Here is a 19,197-nt window from a genome sequence, read left to right as displayed (position 1 = left end):
GCTAACTATTATACACACAATTTTTTCCCTGCAATCCAATACTCTTCTTTTTCTGTGGAGTAATGCTATATACAGTCGTGAAGTGCGTAAGCATAGTGCAGTCATTTTGAAAAAAAATGAGATCTACTATTAAAAAATAATTTTTTTTTTCATATAGGTTCAGTATTTATTTATTTTTTTAAAGTGATTGCATGACATTTATGGACTCACAACTGTAATTATCATTTCTCTTTTCTGTAACGTTTGTTTCGTCTCATGGCTGGGTTTGTTCTCCATGAGAGTTTATGCCTGGAAAGATTTATTGGTTCGACGGAATCAATGTTGGAACCAGTTTTCAAAAGGAAAACATGTAGCTAATAGGTTATTTTCTATTTTGTTCTCCTTATTTTTTTGATTTTCTATTTACAATCATCTTTCTTTCTCTATTCCCGTTTTTCCGGGTTGTCTTTCTACGATTCTACTCTTGTCATCAAGTTTGCAAATTTGAATCTTCCTAAATCTCAATGTCACAAGCTAAGGATATTGGAAGTAGAGAACCCCAACAAACTACTAGGCAAAGGAGCAATATTGCGAGGGAACTGTTGCATAGATTTAAATCTGGGAATCATTTTTCGAGGAAATTGGAAAATCCAAGAGAAGATACAGAGGACATTGAGTTGACCCTCGGGCTCTCATTAAACGGTCGGTTTGGGGTAGACTCCTTACGAGCCAAGCAGTTCAAGAGGTCTTTGTTGATACTGGACTTTTTGAACTCGATAAGATATAAAGACACAGCGTGTGTGGTACCTATGGCTTACGCTCTGCTCGTAAGGACCTGTTCTTTGCCTGTAGAGACAGAGGAAGAATGGAGGAAGAGGAAATAGTTGCAGACACTGAGAAGAGGTCGGAGATGGAGGGGAGGGGAAAGGGAAACTGAAACGATGGGACTGTGAATGGACGAACTCGCAAGGGCTGAGAGTGACGAACTCGATGGGTTGGGGAGAAAGGAGAATGCCAAGCTTGGGCAGGGGGAGAATGTGTTTCCGCCAAGCCAACGTGGAAAAAAAAAATTAAAAGAAGCGAACATGGATGTGTTTCCGCCAAGCCAACGTGGAAAAAAAAAATTAAAGAAAGCAAACATGGAGGAACGGGTTCCCACAACAGGGTCACTAGCATTTTCCATAGAAAAATGCTCATTGCAAGCGGGTGACGTGGCATCAAACAAAACTTGAAATCCGAAACCCATTTCTTCTCCCCTTATCGTTCAGCTCACATTTTCAGTTTCCCTCCCCATTCTCCCTCTGTGTCCCCCTCCCCCCACGAAGCTCCCTTCCTCGACTAGTCGAGACAACTGTTGCTCTCTTTCGGCACAACTACTGCTCCTTTTCCATGGTGTCCCGTAAAGGCTCAAACCAACCAAGAAACAACGACTTCATATATGGCAAATTTGAGGCCAGCTTCTTCATGCACATGTCCATCAAAAGTTCCTTATACTCTTTTGCCACTCGTTCCCACGCCTCTGTCTCAATCTTCACCTGCCTCCTCCTTAGAACTCGTATAGCCTCTGGGACAAAACTCGCTACTTCCAAAACTTGTCCTCCACATAAAGTCCTCATGTGAAAAAAAACTCGTCATGTCGATGATAACCCATTTCCGAAAACCCATTATCCCAGCAAGCATTAAGCTCAGAGGGCCTAAATCTGAATTCTGCAAGGAAGACCGAGTCCTGGTACGACCCAGAAAGCTATGAACCCGTATGAGGTAATGGGAATTGAGGACAAAACTCAGGGACATTGAAATAGCTCATTTGGCAATATTACTCCACATGCCAATGGAAATCCTTGAAGGGCTTAAAGGAAAATTTGTTTCTTTACAAAAGGGAAGAAGAGTATCGATTTTACTGCAAAGATTTGTAGAGACTATAGGGGTTTAACTACTTTAGATCAATTTGAATCAAAATTTGATGACAATGAAATTGATGGGATGGAGTGGGACTAGGATGCAATTGTGATTAGAGGAAATGGGTTGTAAAAGAAGGAAAAACACAGCTGACGACGAGATCGAGGTCAAGCACCAAAAAGGGAATCCAAAAAGAGTTTTGTTCTTTTTTTTTTTTTTAAATATTAGCTGACGTCAGCCATTTACTCACCGTTTACATTCAATGACTGTACCTAGCAGAAGTGTTTTCCATAAGTAAAATTGTAAGAGTATTGGTAATGACTTATGCCTCTTCATATTCATCTTCATATTTGCATAATATCTCTTCAAATTGGTCTGTATTGAATTATGCATCTTCAAAATTTTGCTTAGGTATGAACAACATTTCTTCAAATTTGAAGAAACATTGTTCACTCTCCAAACATGATTTTACTATTTTTTCTATCTCCTACCCTTTATCTATCTCTCTCTTAACAGCAAAATAGACAAAAAAATCAAAGAGGACTGAATGAGATTGATAATTGCTTATTTTATGAAGCATATGAAGAAAAAAATAATTTGATAATTGCTTATTTGAAACATATCAAGAAAAAATAATTTTAGGAAAAAAATAATAAAAAATAAAAAATAATATTTTATTATTATTTGATTAAAAAATACGTAATCCAATGTGAGAGTTTTTCTTGATATGCAAAATCAATCTCCAAGATATATGATTTTACATATGCATATAAAGAAACCAATGCTAGTGCTCAGTACATGTAGTACTGCTCTATCATTATTATAGTTTATATTTATCTTGAGTTAAGATAAAGAGTAGTACTTCATGTACTTACAATTTTATTTATTCGTTCACCTACAATATTCATTTTGTTAGCTTTCTTTTGAAATTTAAGTTTTGATTTTTAAATTTTATAATTTTTAACAAATCATTAATTGGCATATGAAGAAGTAAATTTTTTTGTAAGTTTTTCTTACTTAACTTTAGCATTCAACATTTTTCATAATGATGTGATTTTTCAAATAATAAATTATATTAAGTTCTTATCCTTCGAATCTCATCCAAACTAAGGCTGCACGAGTACTATAATTAATAATCGTAATAAAAAAAAATCTTATTCATTATCTTTTTAATATTTTTTGAGTTTTACTAGGTACAAGCGAGTTCGTGCACCATATCGCGTACCAACGATTTTTTTAATTTAAAAAAAATGAAAAAAAAAATTTGAGAGAAGAAAAAAATCTTCTATATCATAAAAATTATTTTCATCTTTAATTCACATCATTTTATTAAACATATATATTATATATTAATATTAGTGTACAAATTGATACACCAACTTACTTGCAATAAAACTTTTTCATATTTTTTTGCCGGGATATCAAATTATTGGTAGACAAGCAAAAACACAATAAATAATTTTCTATTCCTTCATCCATGCGAGTCTCGTCAAAAATTCAAAAGCAAGTCAGAGCGAGTATAATTGCAATCAAATATATTTTAGCGGTGCTACAGTCTTCAAAATTGTTTCGTCACCGAATAGTATATTTTAATTTTTTTTTTTTCATGTATTTTTTTAATCATTATAAATATATATATTTTTTTAAATTTAAAACATCATTATAAATATTTTCTTAATTACTAAGTAAAAAAAAACTCATTCGAGATACTATTTGAGTCCTGAATTTAAATTCGAGACCCAAAACATTTCTAAATATATTTATTATTATCATTTTGATTATTATGTTTTTAGTGTTGTTTTGATGTGGCATTAAATAATTAATAGATAAATTAAATATGAAAAATTATTTTATAATAATTTAATATCAGAGAGATCATAGTGATACACAAAAAGATAATAAATAATATTACTCTATTCCATTAATAATCAATAGGGAAACATTGAAGACATCTTTGGGACTTAATTTTTATATTCTATACACACACACACTTTACTAGCTAGTGGTCCAACTGACCTATAAAATGTGAAGAAAAGGGTCATTTGCTTCGTAATTAATTAATTAATTAGGTGTTCACTTACCTCCACATTCGGGTTTCTAACATTCGGGTTTCTAATAGTTAAGCGAAGTACTCATGCCTCTCTAATGACCCCAGCCTCGACTACATACCCATTTTTTAAGGAAAAAAATCTATTCATCGTCCCAACTCCTATCATCCTCCCATCATCTCATGATGTGCCATTAGATAATAGGTTTATAAATAAAATATAATAAATAATTTTCAATCACCTAATGCCACATCATAAGATGATAAAAGTTGGGATGGTGAGTAGCATTACTCTTTTTTAACTTGTGTTTGATTGTTGAACCAAATTCAATTTATCTGAACTCGTCTCAGACCAATCATTGATAAGATTTACTACTACTTTTTCAACTTCTTATAACCTAAAAAGTTAAACTCATCTTAATCTAAAAAAGTTAAATCCATATCAATAGAACTCACAAAATACTACTATTTATAACTCAATTCAACTAATTTTAACATCCAAACATAGCCTTACAGTTGAGTGCACTATTTGTACAGGCCTATATAAATAGTTGTTGCAGACTATTAATTAATTCTCATAACATTAATACATTTAATGATTTGCTTAATTTATATATGAATAGGACCTTATATATACTACATTCACACCCACACAACACATGATTTAATATTAATGCAAGCAAGGCGTTTCTTGTGTATATTACTTCCCTCTATTCATGTTAAATGGTATTACAGTCACTTTGACTTGATCTCCAGACCCATTGATAATTGCTAGCTAGCTTGTATGTTCAAGCATGCAATAAAACTTGACGATATAATATGTCGTCGTATGATGTTTTGCATGAAGATTTATTTTGAAGAAAATATTGCATGCGTTGATATTATGACGACTTTGATGATTATGGGCCAATATTTCATGCACTTACGGCTAAGACAATACCCTTGATATAGTTTACGAGGCTGATTAATAAACTTAAAACATAATTAGTTTACTTAAGCATGTACGTACCGCTGCATGCCTTTCAAAAAGAGAAACAAAAAGCTGGTATGTACCGCTAGCTGCCTTTTTGAGCTTCGTATAGTACTCCATATATAGCTATAAAAGAGTAAGATCATCTGTATAATGAAATGTATATTATCTATGTATTCATTTGGAGTATGATTAGTTTATTGATACGAGAATCAGGTATAGAATGCACGTAGTTGGTTGCCAAACTTAAATCTATTTGGTTGGCTTCAAACATATTAGCTAGCTAGCTGGCGTTTCACTGCATGCATGCATGCATTCTAGAGCACTATAGAGCACTTTACATGTATAATCCTAGCTAGCTGTAGTTGATACGAGAATCAGGTATAGAATGCACGTAGTTGGTTGCCAAACTTAAATCTATTTGGTTGGCTTCAAACATATTAGCTAGCTAGCTGGCGTTTCACTGCATGCATGGATGCATTCTAGAGCACTTTACATGTATAATCCTAGCTATCTGTAGTTAGAAAGGGTAACATAGGTATAAGAATTGGGATCTATGAGTTTGATCATGCATGTGTGCAATTTGAAGGGTTAGAGGGTATATTGCCCCGTCCCTCCCCTCTCTCCATTCTCTATTTATGTGCAATGTATTTAGGTAGATTGATAAAAAAAAAATTCTTATATTTCTCATTATTAAACATTCCAAGATAGTGAGGATAATAGTTTTTAACTATTTCATTTGTTTTAGTTAATTATTCTCTATTTTCATACACGCTATTAATTTTTTTGGAGTAAAATTAGCACAAGAGTAATTCAACTCTATCTGCCCGACAAATGCAACCAAAGAATGGACATATATAATATATACCTAAGAATAATTATTCTCATCATCTATTATTCACTACCCCACGCCACACTCCCTATAAAAAAAACTATCAGGTATAGGGGTGAATAGTGACTGATGTATAGAAAAATCATATACCTAATTACGTAGTTGGTTGCCAAACTTAAGGTTCGATTTGGATATCGGGATGAGATATTTTCATCTCATCTCAAGCTATACGAAAACTGGTTTTGCGTAACCAAATGCAAATGTGGGCATCTTTATTAATTCATCTCAACTGATCTCTGACGTTTTCAACAAATGCCATAATACCTGACATAAGAATAGTAAAAAGTAATTCTAAACAATGAAAAACCATTGTCTTCATTGACGTTTGTCGTCCTCCTCTGCCATTTTTTTTGTCTCATTTTGAAAACACCGAATGCCCAAACCCATTTTCGAGCCATTCGATATGCAATAAACCACCCCCATGCCACCTCTCGTGCTTGTGTTGTACTAGTTGCAACATTTTCAGCCCGCAAGTGATACATCGAGACGGCGTTGGTGGTCACCGGGGACGTTATAGCCAAATAATCAGGTTACTGTACCCTCTAAGGAGGCATTTTTTTTCCTCCCCGTTTAGAACAATTTTTTTCCCCCTTTACACAATTTTTCAGCTGCAGTGGGTAGAGAACTAGAGATTCCCCACGCCTCTAAACCTTATTTGTGGGGAATCTGCCTTTCATTATTAATGTAATTGTGTTGTTTGTATTGGAGGTAGATAATTTTGTTTGTGGAATATTCACTTAGTAACATTGCACCTAGTACAATGTATTTGATAGTTTTGTGACTATTGAATAGTTGTGCAACTTGGGTTTCATTAGGAAATTCGAAACTAATTCAGATTCTCATTAAAAAAATCTACAACACTTCAATAAATATGATTTTCTATTACAATAATCAAAATTATTCTAATCTATAATTAGAAAAAAAAATTGAATTTCCTATATCTTAGAAAAATAAATAGGTCATAATTAGAGTAATATATTTTAAAAGAGAAATTTTATTTTTTGGGATTATACAGTAATTTCGGCCATTTTGGAATTTAAATAGAATATTTAAACATCGCATTATTTTTTAATTACTCATAAATATTACATTTTTATTAATACATTCATTATTATATAATCAATAATCACTAAATTATTTCTAGTTGTTGATGAGACCACCCCTTTATCAAAACAATATATATAATCCTAGCTAGCTAATTGTAGTAGAAAGGGTAACACAGGTATAAGAATTGGGATCCAAGAGATTGATCATGCATGTGTGCAATTTGAAGGGTTAGAGGGATTGCCCTGTCCCCATCACTCTATCCCCTCTTTCGATTCTCTATTTTTCATGGATGCTTATGTAGAATATGTTTGGCAAGTAGTATAAGTTTTAAAATTTTCATATCATCTTATCATTATAACTTTTTCAAATTTTCACATAAAATATAATAAACAATTCGATGTCTTCGAATTCCAATTCAACTTTTTTAAAATTTAAAATAATAATAATATTAAAAAATAATATTTAAAACTTTCATCTAAAATAAAAAATTCTCATCTTACTATTCAAACCTATTTGCATCACCGTGCAGTAGAGTATCTTTAATGGATTAGCTAAAATTTAAATCCATTGAGTATTTAGCTATTAGAGAGCAAAATATACTTATAATAGATTAGCAAAATTCTAAATAATTAGAATTTAGCTACAATGATTTTTAAAAGTTTTTCCAAATTTGAAAGTTACTGTATATACATCAAATATATATTTTATCAATTATTTCTCTCTTCCTTTCTTCTATCACATATTTTGTCACAATTGATATATTAATTTGAGTTAGTGATAGTAAAATTAGAATATGATTATTAATTAATATATAATAGGTAGAATAGTAAAATATGATAAAATAAAATAAATTAATAATTAAAAAAATTAAATATTTTTGAAATTATTAGTTACTCGTTACTATATAATGAATAAATGGATAATTTAATATGGAGATTTGATGTGACTAACTAAACTAAATTCATCTTATATTATTTTATTGTTATATAATAAAAAAATAACTATTTTAATGTGGAGATTTATGTGAATAAAATAGTTAAAAGTCAAATTTATCTTATATTTATAAAAAATATCATTTAATTTTGACTAATTCATTGAGGATGCTCTTAGGCGATTACCGTACGCTTAAACTTCAAACTCCCTCAACCACCTATTTAGGCTAATTTTGATTGCTATCTAAACTACTTTCTAGTTTAGAAGCTATCTAAAGTTGAAGTAGTAAAGCTTTCTAGCATTAACCTCACAATTGTTTACAGCTACATACGAGACCCTACCAGCTCTGCTTTTTTATTACATTACATAAATTAAAGCCTTCCCTAAACTTAAGTAACTACTTTTAGACTCCTGTCATTTTAGCAGACACCTATGCCTATATTAACTGGCTTCATTTTTCAATTTTGCACCCTTATAGATGCTAGATTATTATTGGAATCCCCGCCATGCCCTCTTTTATATATTTATTTTTATTGATAGAGTAATTTTTAGATGTGTGAGCTAACCTTCTCATTTAGAAGAAGAAAATTAGAATTTACAATTAAAAAATAATTTTTAATGTGTATATTAGATTTATCTATTTTTTTTAAAATATGCATGAAATTTATAAATTCTGAGATTGTAAATATCATTTATCTTCTATGTATATATCATTTATACGAGAAAGAGAGAAAAGAGCCATAGAATTGAATGCTAAAAAAAATAGCAGAATGAAGTGAGGCATATAGTTTGGTTTGGGCTAGGGTTGTGCACTGATTCAATTGAAGTCAATATGCCCTAATTTCGACTCCAACTTCGACTTTGTCGGAGTTTGAATCTGAACTCTGACTCCGACCATTGTAGACTCCGCTCCCACAAGTTAGAGTCGAGATCGGAGCAGAGTTGGATCCACAACCACCCAATCACCGAAATCACCCAAAAAACCAAACCAAAATGCATATCTAAACTTGAATTAAAATGAACAAATTAAAACCAAAAAAATTGACACAAATCAAGAGACATAGATTGAGAGACAGAGGGTGTTGGTTACTCTAGTTCCGTATCTGCATGTTCTGTCGTTTGATCGGCTACGCTTGATGGTGTTGGTTGCTCTGACGGTCTTGATATCCTAAACGAAACCACAAATATTTAAGAGTGAGTAAGTGAGTGAGAGAGTGAAAGTGAGTGAGTCGAATAGTGAGGGGAGTAGATCAACGACTTCACGGTGGGAGAAAATAGAGAGAGGCAATAGACTGAGTTAAGACCTAGGGCTTCTAAGAGAATCTAAGCGAGATGAAAATAAGGATGAGGTTGGGGAGAGGGGGGTGGGGTTGGGTAGAAATGTAGTCGTTGTAGTCAAAATGACGTCATCTTTTCTATAAAAACAACGTGGTTTTGGTTAGGGGGAGAGAAGCATAAAAATCGTAGTCAAAACGACAATGTTTTGATTAAATTTGGGTTGGTAGCACCTTTTGGGCTAGTCTGCTTCGGTTTTAGACTTCTAAACTCAATTTTTGTTCCTTGTTTTGAGCTCTCTCTTTTATATAAATCCTAAACTAAGCCCTGTTTTTTTTAACCCCTAAATTCAATTTTAATCTTAATCTTTGTTTCAGCCCTAAGTTTTTTTATTTATAATTTTTATAATTGTTAGTATTGATTATTAGTAAATATGAATTCTCTAGTGTCTAATTATATGTTATCATAGTATAGTTTGTTAGTATTGATAATTTTATTTATAGTTCTTATAATTTTTTTTATCACTCAATTTAATTGTTAGTATTAATTATTAATAATTACTATTTAAATTGACTTGTACTGTAGCGTTTAGATAGAATTTATTATACTAGTGTTATTATATATTAGTATTACATTTTATTAACTCATTATACTTGTCTTATACCAGTGTCTAACTTATTTATCTTATAGACTTGGACTACGTTTAACTAGGTTGAGTTGAAATGATAAAATATTGTTAGAATATTATTTTTTAATATTATTATTATTTTGAGATTTGAAAAAATTGAATTGTTTATTATATTTTGTGTTAGAATTTGAAAAAGTTATAATGATAATGTGAGATGAGTTAAAATGAATTTAACATTCAAACAAAGACTTATACTATAGTGTTTAATTACATGTTATTATAATAATATCTAACTTATTTCTAACTTACATATTATTATAGTCTATTCCACGTTATTATGGCATATTTACATTATAGTATAAGCGTATTATTTTATGATAATTATCTCATACTACTTACTAGTGCATCACTGAATAAGTTATATTTATATAAAAAATATATAATTAATATATAGAAAAATATATATATTTTTTAAATGTATAATACTGGAGTCGATACGAAGCCATCCCGACTCCTACTCTTATTCTGACTCTAATTTTTAGATTAAAAAAAAACTCCGAATGCAATTCCGGTTTAACCGAATCAAAATGATATAATAATCGCAATCGAATTTTTGAATATTTGCTTCGCCTAATTTGAGTCCGGGGACAGTAGAGACAAATTTCGCTGGAGGGAGAAAATGGGACCAAACTGTACAAAAGCTCACCGGAGAGTAGTAAACTCCGACAACTTTCAAAGAACGGTCCTGAGCGTGATGCACGTGATCGCTTTATTGCTGGGAAGCAAGTGGGATTCCCGGATCTTATGCGGGGGCACGTGTCATGATCTGGCTCCGAAATCTGTGCGCGAAAAGACATGGGATCTGAAGATGCGTACGTGGTGGGACCTACTCTTCGCCGTTGGTCTCCCTCTTTTATTTTTATTTTTTTTTGTTTTAATTAATTAATTAAATGGCGCGCGTGGAAAATTGGTGCCGGAAAAATAATGATATTCTAGTTGATAGCATCGTAATTTACATGGAAAAGTCAAAGTGACAGGGAGAGATTATGGAAGCCAGCTTGATCCAGCGGACTGGGTCTTCTGTCCGGTCTGTCTTGTGTTATTATTCCTTCACGTTTTTTTTAGTCAAAAGTCAATTTTTATCTCTCTCCGCTTTTTTTCCTCGGACGTCTTATCCAATTTATTCATAAATTATTTCTAAAAATGTCTGGAATTTACATATGTTTTTTTTCTTATTCTTTCTCTAAGAAATTTCACATGTTATTTTAAAAATTATTATAGAGTACATCAATTAATATGATAAAAATAAAATAAAATTCAAGATAAAACCTGGCAATTATGACAGTTAATCCAATATGTTTCTTCATGGGGTAGTTGGTTGATCCATAAATTTTATACGGAGACGTAGTTGAAAAACAAGCGTGCTTACCTAAACCGTAGAATCAGTCATTTCTTTTGTAAGAAGAACAAGATATATATAATTTTTTTTTTTTTTTGGTAGTTTTTTGGCAAACGGTAAACTTCTGTTCTCCCTACCGTCATTTCTCAACCTCTATAAATTAGCTTAGATCCAATCCGCCCCTCTTCTCCCTCGTGGCGCCGACCTTCACTCTTTGTTCTCTCCGAGGGATTTCCCCCTAAGGTACTCTCTCTCTCTCTCGATCGATCGATCGATCGATATAGAGGTATATATATAGTTAGTCTTCTCGACGGGTCGTCTTAGCAGATCTGAAGCGTTTCATTTTCTGTGCCATTTTAGACAATTATACATAAACCTTAGCCTCTGTTTTCGCAACGGATCTGGTGGAATATAAACCGTCTTTCGTTTTGTTTTTGAATTCTCATATTGGGTTTGTTTTCTTTTCCTTTTTTATTTTCTTTTAACCTTTGATCAAATTTGGTTAATTCATGTGAGCTGTTCTTCTTGGCGAGGTTTTCCGTTGAAAACCAATATTTGAGCAATTTATTCTACTTAAGTCCGTAGCAAAAAGTTCTAAATTTTGGGGAGTTTTGTCTCTTTTCTCCCCATGAATCGGAGGAAATCTCGGTTCTTTTCTAGGTCTGAATCTCAGATCTGCTATTAGAGTACGCAAATCTTGTGGCTTTCTGTTTCTGTGCTGAGAAAACGGGGCTAACTTTTTGGTTTTGAACTGTTAGTTTGTTTTGGTTATCAACAATTTTAGATTTGGAGCTCAGCTATCTCCAAATATTGATATTGTTGTTCTGTATAATATATATTTCACGTTTTCTCGGTAACTATATGGGTTTAGATGGAAATTAATCAAAGTTTGTCCTTTTACCGAGATTCAAAACTTTTTGTAAATAATTGTCTTATTTTATTTGTGATATTTGTTAAATAGGCATTTATCTGTGATCTTCGGATCCGTTCAAAGATGAATCACTTTAACCTTCAGCAGAACGCCTTTGCAGTTGGCAGTGAAGAGATGAGGGGCTCTGTTTCGATCTCTGATCTGAAGGGTCCAATTGTCTGCCCAAAGCCTAGGCGTGTTGGGGTTTTGGCTAACAATCCTGTGAGGCCCTTGAGATGGCACATGAGGTATTTTATTTTTTTTTATCATTTTTCGAGATTTGAGGGTGTTGTGCGTCTAATAAGTGTTTGACGATTGTAACTTTGCGGTTTTGTTTCTGGGTAACAGTCATCAAGCAGAAGTTTGTGATTCGAAGGCCGGAGCAGAGCTTCTTGATCTCATTCTCATGAAGGTTAATTTGTGATTTTCTTTAATTGCTTCATTTATGTGTTTTGTTTTAGTTGACCTGCATAAGAATGAAATACATGAAGAAGCGATTTATTTCTGTGCATGGAAAACCAAATAAAGTAGGGTGGTTTTTTTTTTTTATTTTTCATTGATCTAGATCTAAGCCAATCGATGCTTGATTGATGGCCTGAAACTTATTTTTAAGGTGTCTATTTTCCAAAATATACAGTAAGTTTTATGTGCCTGCAATTCTTTTTCTTCTGAGATGTCTTAAAAAATATTTTTCTTCTTGTAAATGCTCATATCAAACACTCTCAATTGTCCGTTTACTTTCTTGTTCAGTTGCCATTCACATATTATATAGTCTTCTTCTAGGTGACCTGTTTAGGTCTTCTTCTAGGTGACCTGTTTAGGTTAATTTTGTCATGCTAGGGATTTACTCTTAACTGCTCTCTGGATTGTGGCTGATATCTTTGGTTTCTGCAGGAGGGTCGTGGGCCAGAGCAATCTCCAACCCATTTTGCCTCGTCACCGCCATATTTTGTTGGGTCTCCTCCAAGCAGATCCGCCAACCCATTAATCCAAGATGCTCGATTTGGAGATGAAAAGATCACTCCTATTTCACCATTGTCAATACCATCTCCTTCCGGGGTTTCGTCTCCATCATCATCTTCACGCAAAGGAGGGTGTGCTAGAATGCAGTTTGGACTGAAACCAGCCACAGTTAGAGTAGAAGGTTTTGATTGCCTTAACAGGGATCGCCAAAATTCCAGCATCCCTGCTGTCGCATAGAACCCCATCACAGGAAGTGTACATAGAAGAAGCTAAATGCCATCAGAATTCATAAACACAGTCGATGTAACAAGAGAAGGGAATTTTGCATATTTTTGGAGAGCATTAAAGATCTTCTGTTAGTAGGTCATGTATATATACCATATGTTTTTGTTGGTGATCATCTCATTGCGAATATCTCTGTAATTAGCTTGGTTGAACACGAAGGAGACAGCAAACCTTGTGTTGTCAAGCAAGGGTTTGAATTATGTTGGTAGTGCACGGTTGTTTTCTGTAATAGTAGAAGATGGGCTAGTTTGGAGGGGGAGGGGTTGGGGGTTTTGAGTGTCCTAATTTTTTAGGTGATCGCCACGAAAAGTTCTGTATAGAGGCGGATGGTGATTTATTTTTGGTCTTTTACCCTGTAAATTTCTTTGGTAATTCCTAATGATATTGTCTAGTTCTTATTTTGTTTTTGCCTTAAAAAGTCTATGATATCTATCTATTGTCTTTGCTTCGACGTGTTCATTTTGTATCAGCATTTATTGTACATTAATTTCTCCATTTGTTTGGTTCAGATGTGAAAGAAAATCGTTTCTGCCTTTTGTTGTCAACATTTGAAGCCTTGTATTTGTATTCACATGATTGTGCCGAATGTGAGAGAGGTCTACTATTCTTTCTTCTGCATTTCAGGTAGAATGAATGTCTCTTTCATATATTGCTTCCATATTTGTCAAGGTATCACTCCCCCCAATGGGCATTTCCTCGTGGCTTCTCTTGTACCCGTCCATGTTGGCTCAGCAAACTAGGAAATTTTAGTTTAGACATCATTTTCAGAAACCTTGGTTGCAACTTGCATTCAGTATTTTGTGGTATTTTTTTTAAAAAAAATTAATTTTATATATAATTAAAAATTATGTAAATATCGTGTAATTATTTAAAAAAAAATTAAAATTTATTATTAAAAAATTAATTTTTTTCTTATAAATTTCATATTTTATTCTTATTTTTTTAAATAATTATGCAATTCATAATTGCACATATTTTTTTTTTATTTTTTGGACTCGTGGTTACTGTCGGTTGAGTATCCTTGAAAATATAATCTGAGAGGGAACCATTTTCCGACAACAAGGCATATCGGACGTGGGAGATTATACTGAAAGGTGGTGCTTTTTCCTGTTCTTTTCAACACAAAAAAATAAAAGGTCGAGTTGGTGAAGTAAGATTTGATCTGAGATAGGCATCAATCAATAAAGTTGGGGGCGGGGCTGCCTGTGCCTTCATTGCTGGCGAGTGTTCTTTCAAATAATGAAGAGCCAAGGGCGTACCTCAAATGTATTCGAAGTTATGGCAATTAAAAAACCTGAAAAAAGAAGGCAGATATTGTTAAATAAATAAGCAATTATCCATTTCAAGATCCGCTTATATATATATATATATATATGCATGGTCACCACTGTGTCAGTAGTACTGTAGGTTTCGATATTATCATATCGTTTGATAGAAATGACGTAGAAAATACGGAATACCCACCTTGTGAAGAACAAGAAACCAATGAATTAAGGGATCGACCTTATCTCTATGGTAATCTTATAGGCGACTCCTCTATCGATCGTCAACACGAGAGAATTAAAGAAAATTCTACTAGTTTTTCCCCCCAAACAAACATGCATGGTGATCCCGAAATATTATGTGTTAATTTTCACAAACCAAAGACTCAAATTAATTGTGAGGTCGACGTTGATATACATGCATGACAATCAAGCTGCAGCAGCTTTCTTGTAAATTGGCATGAGAATTCTGAATACTTTAATCATTTACTTTTTTTAAAAAAAAAAAAAAAAACATTCAAACGTTTATAAACATGACAATTAGCTGCAGGCTAAAATGGTTGTAAACGTACGTAACTGGCTGTTATCGTCACCCCGGCTTAGGAGGCAACGTATAAAAAAGAAAAATAAATAACTAATGTTGGAATAAAACCAACTCTGAACAAAAATGTCATTGTCCAGAGTCTCGTCAACTCCGATGCTCGTGGAAAATGTCCAATATATACAGAGCTATAGATTAGAAATGATCCTCTTGGAGGTGACAATTAATATTGTGGATTATTTAAATAGTTGGGGTGACTAGTCTATTCTTCGCGAGGCTGCTTCATCAAGTCTACGAGAAACTTTCACATAAACGCATGCATTTTTCCTCTCCAATGTGACAGAAAATGAATCAAATTGGTGGATATACCCAAGACTAGGCATATCTTTTGGTCTTTTTCAAGGATAAATTCCACGCATGGTTGGATGGATCATATGAGCTTCCCTGTCTTTTCGTAAAATATTATATAAATGGTAGCATGCAGTAGGTATATAAAAGAAGACTTATAAAAGGCGCAGGCGCTTGTGTTACTTCTGAGGGAAAAAACAATAATAATAATTTGGATTATAGTCCAGAAATTATCTTAATTCCTAGCCTACCCTCTTTAGATAAGAATCATGTATCTGCATATTTTTCTTGATCAAAGCGTGTACGTAGATTTCTGAGCTAGGGAGGACTTCTTTTTCCGTTGTGAGGACCATTTCATTCGACTGAAACAGTTCCCGAGGATCGTAATTTCCATTTTCTATGGGCTTCTTTTTATTAGCCATGGCCCTTTTAGCTCAATATTTGAGTGCCCCGACGGATAGATCAATGTTACGAAATTTCTGATAAAACTTGGACAAACATCTCAGTTATGACCAAGAACCAGCGAAGGCTATGTAAGAATTGGAAACAGAGAAAAGGGAAAATGAGAGAGAACTCTTCTTCCCGTATTGTATTGATATTCTGAAATTGTAGAAAATGTCTTTTTATATGTAAGATCAGCAACACATGAAAAGTAAAATACACGTGTACAAAATAACTTCTGAAATTGCTAACACTCCCCAAGATGGAGTGTAAATATCAATAACACCCATCTCAGATAATAGATGATTAAATTGAGCAGCACCAAGAGGCTTGGTAAGAAGATCATTGAGTTGATGAACATTGTTAACATGTAAAGTCTTTATCACACCTGCTTGAAGCTTATCTCGAACCAAATGACAATTTATTTCAATATGCTTAGTCATCTCATGAAACACAGGGTTAGTAGCAATATGTAAAGTTGCTTGATTGTCACAAAATAAAAAAGCAGTCTTAGGATGATCAACATGTAGAGTTGATAGCATAGCTAGAAACCAAGTAATCTCACAAGTTGTTGAAGCCATTACACGATACTCAGCTTCAGCTAATGATCTAGAGACAGTATGTTGCTTTCTAGACTTCCGGGATATAAGAGCTTCGCCAAAGAAAACGCAATAACCCGTGACAGATCTTCTAGTATGTGGACAACCTGCCTAATCTGAATCTGTAAAGGCTTTGAGATGAAGATTAGATTGAGCTGGAAAAAAAATACTCTGGCCAGGAGTAGACTTAAGATACCTACGAACCCTTTGTACTTCTTCCCAATGTGGTTGTCAAGGCTTGTCCATGAATTGGCTAAGCACTTGAACTAAATAGGCTAAATCTGATCTTATACTTGTCAAATAAATCAGTCGACCTATAAGCCTTCTATATGAAGAAGGATCAGACAAAAGAGTGCCATCATCTTTGCTAAGATGAAGATTCTGCTGCATGGGAAAGTTAAGGGAATTAGATGCAAGATAGCCAAATTATTCGAGAATGTCTAATGCATATTTCCTCTTATTTAATACTATGTTGTTTGCTGATCTTGCTACTTCTAGGCCAAGAAAATACTTCGATTCACCAAGATCCTTAATCTGAAATTACTGATCAAGAAAAGCCTTCAAATTCAAAATGGCTTGAAGATTGTTTCCAGCCACAAGAATATCATCAACATATACCAAGAGAGCCGTAAAAGAACTGGATGGAGAGTGTGTAAACAAAGAGTGATCAACTTGTAATTGAATGAACCCATAAGCAAGCAAGGCAGAAGATAATTTCAAGAACCACTGTCAAGATGCTTGTTTAAGTCCATATAAGGACTTGTTTAATTTGCAGACTTATACTCTCCCTTACGAGAAAATTTAGGTGGTATATCTATATACACTTCTTCATCTAAATCTCCATGAAGAAATGCATTACTGACATCTAATTAGTGTAAAAACCAGTTTCTAGCTGCTGCTACTACCAAGAAAAATCGAACTGTTGCAAGTTTGGCTACTGGAGAGAATGCTTCTTGAAAGTCCAAGCCCTCAACTTATGTATATCCTTTTACAACCAACTTAGCCTTATACCCCTCAATACTGCCATCAGATCTATATTTAATTTTATACACCCATTTACATCATATGGGTTGTTTACCATCAGGTAAGGAGGTTAGGGACCAAGTATTGTTAGACTCCAAGGCTCTAATTTCAGTTGCCATGGCTTCACGCCAGTACTGATATTGGATAGCTTGAGAAAAGGTTTTAGGCTCGAAGTTGGATGAGACTAAAAAGACTAAAGCTTTGTAAGGAGAGGACAATATATCATAGGAAAGACAAGTGGAAATGGAATAAGAAATGTCTGACATACTAGTATTCAGATTACAAGAAGGGTTGCAATCAACACCTGCACTTTTGGAAGAAATATTGTTATGGTTAAGAACAACCAGCTTGCAATGATAATCCTACAAATATGATGGAGGCTTGTGAACTCAAGTAGACTATCTAATGATAGGAGAGTTTGAAGAAGTCTGAATGTTACCTACCATTTTGGTCAGAAATTGAGGAAGATTGAATGGTAATATTGGTTCAGAACCAGAGTTGGATGGAAAGGGTGAGACAGGATTAGAATTTGTAGGAGGAGAAATAGAAGGTAGGGAAGATGTTAGAAAATATTCTGTTATGGATCATGGCAAGACAATAGATTCAGAATAAGAAGAAAGGTATTGGAAAGGGAATATAACTTCATGAAAAAATACATCACAGGAAATGGAAATTGAATGAGAATCGATGTCAAAGACTTTATACCCTTTTACTCCAAAAGCATATCCCATAAATATGGTTTTGGAAATTGTGGAAGCAAAACAAAGGCAACCAAATACTCTTAAGTGGGAGTAAGAAGGAGCAACAAAGAAAATAACTTCATAAGGGATTTGTTATCAAGAAGAGGTGTTGGAGTTCGATTAATCAAATACACTGCTATTAGAATACATTCACCCCAAAATTTTAGGGGAAGAAATGAATGAAATATGAGTGATCGTGCCACATTCAACAAATGCTTGTGTTTTCTTTCAACCACACCATTTTGATGTGGTGTTTCAACACGAGTTTCCTGATGTAACACTCTTTTTGAGCTATAGAATTCAGGCATATTGAACTCAATCCCATTATCAGATCTTAAATGTTTAACTCTGACATGAAACTGAGTTTCAATCATTGAAAATAAAGATTGAAGTAAATGTTGGGTTTAACCTTTGCTATTCATAAGATAAACCTTGGAAAAATCATCAACTATAGTGAGGAGAACCGAGAACCATCAATAGAAGGAAAGGAAAATAGTCCTCAAATGTCACAATGTATTATTTAAAAAGGACTCTGAGACATTCTTTGACTTAAGCAAAAAGAAAGTCTATGTTGTTTTGCAAGAGGACAAACTGTACAAGGTGTAGTGTTTGAAACTTTGATATCTGGTACTGATTTATTCAATAGTAACATTCTAGAAGGAGACAAATGCCCTAATCTATAATGCCATAGATCAAAAGAAGGAGAAATAGCAGAGGCAGCTTTGGAAGTTAAAGGAATGGGAGAACTGACAGTCTTTGTCTTATTCTGAAAATTTTGCAGAAAATAGTAGAAGCCAGCTTGCTGCACACCCATCCTAAACATTCTCCAAGTGTGTAGGTCCTAAATAACACAATAATTGGCAAAGAAAGTTAGGCAACAAAATGAATCTTTGGCAAGTCGACTAGTGGAGATAAGGTTGAATGAAAAAGAAGGAACACAAAGAGCATTACGTAATATTAAGGAATCTGAAATATGCACAGTCCCTATATGAGAGACATGTATGAGATTTCCATTA

General features: G+C 33.5%; 1 protein-coding gene and 1 long non-coding RNA gene across 5 annotated transcripts; both read left to right on the top strand.

The window, feature by feature from the left end:
- Positions 1-1,294: 1,294 nt before the first annotated feature.
- LOC121250875 lies at positions 1,295-9,537 on the top strand. The gene is made up of 3 exons (XR_005937865.1): positions 1,295-2,161; positions 4,610-4,611; positions 9,525-9,537. It is a non-coding gene; the product is annotated as an uncharacterized LOC121250875 (long non-coding RNA).
- Positions 9,538-11,162: 1,625 nt separating this feature from the next.
- LOC121250873 lies at positions 11,163-13,625 on the top strand. 4 transcript variants are annotated; one of them, XM_041150106.1, is made up of 4 exons: positions 11,163-11,312; positions 12,031-12,227; positions 12,328-12,391; positions 12,874-13,625. In XM_041150106.1, the coding sequence occupies exons 2-4, from the start codon at positions 12,064-12,066 to the stop codon at positions 13,177-13,179; spliced, it is 534 nt and encodes a 177-aa protein (XP_041006040.1). In that variant the 5' UTR covers positions 11,163-11,312; positions 12,031-12,063; the 3' UTR covers positions 13,180-13,625. The 4 variants fall into 4 exon arrangements, with proteins under 4 accessions (XP_041006040.1, XP_041006043.1, XP_041006039.1 ...); XM_041150109.1 differs by having other exon boundaries at positions 11,172-11,312; positions 12,101-12,227; XM_041150105.1 differs by having other exon boundaries at positions 11,212-11,355.
- The last annotated feature ends 5,572 nt before the right edge of the window (positions 13,626-19,197 follow it).

The sequence above is a fragment of the Juglans microcarpa x Juglans regia genome, chromosome 2D, assembly GCF_004785595.1.
Source record: "Juglans microcarpa x Juglans regia isolate MS1-56 chromosome 2D, Jm3101_v1.0, whole genome shotgun sequence".
Taxonomy (NCBI): Eukaryota; Viridiplantae; Streptophyta; class Magnoliopsida; order Fagales; family Juglandaceae; genus Juglans; species Juglans microcarpa x Juglans regia.
Note: the sequence above shows the minus strand (reverse complement) of the source record. Positions and strands in the feature narration are given on the sequence as shown.

Coding starts and splice junctions, on each gene's coding strand:
- LOC121250873 (XM_041150106.1), top strand. CDS start 12,064: ATGAATCACTTTAACCTTCAGCAGAACGCCTTTGCAGTTGGCAGTGAA. Junction 12,228..12,327: donor CCCTTGAGATGGCACATGAG/GTATTTTATTTT, acceptor TCTGGGTAACAG/TCATCAAGCAGAAGTTTGTG. Junction 12,392..12,873: donor TTGATCTCATTCTCATGAAG/GTTAATTTGTGA, acceptor TGGTTTCTGCAG/GAGGGTCGTGGGCCAGAGCA.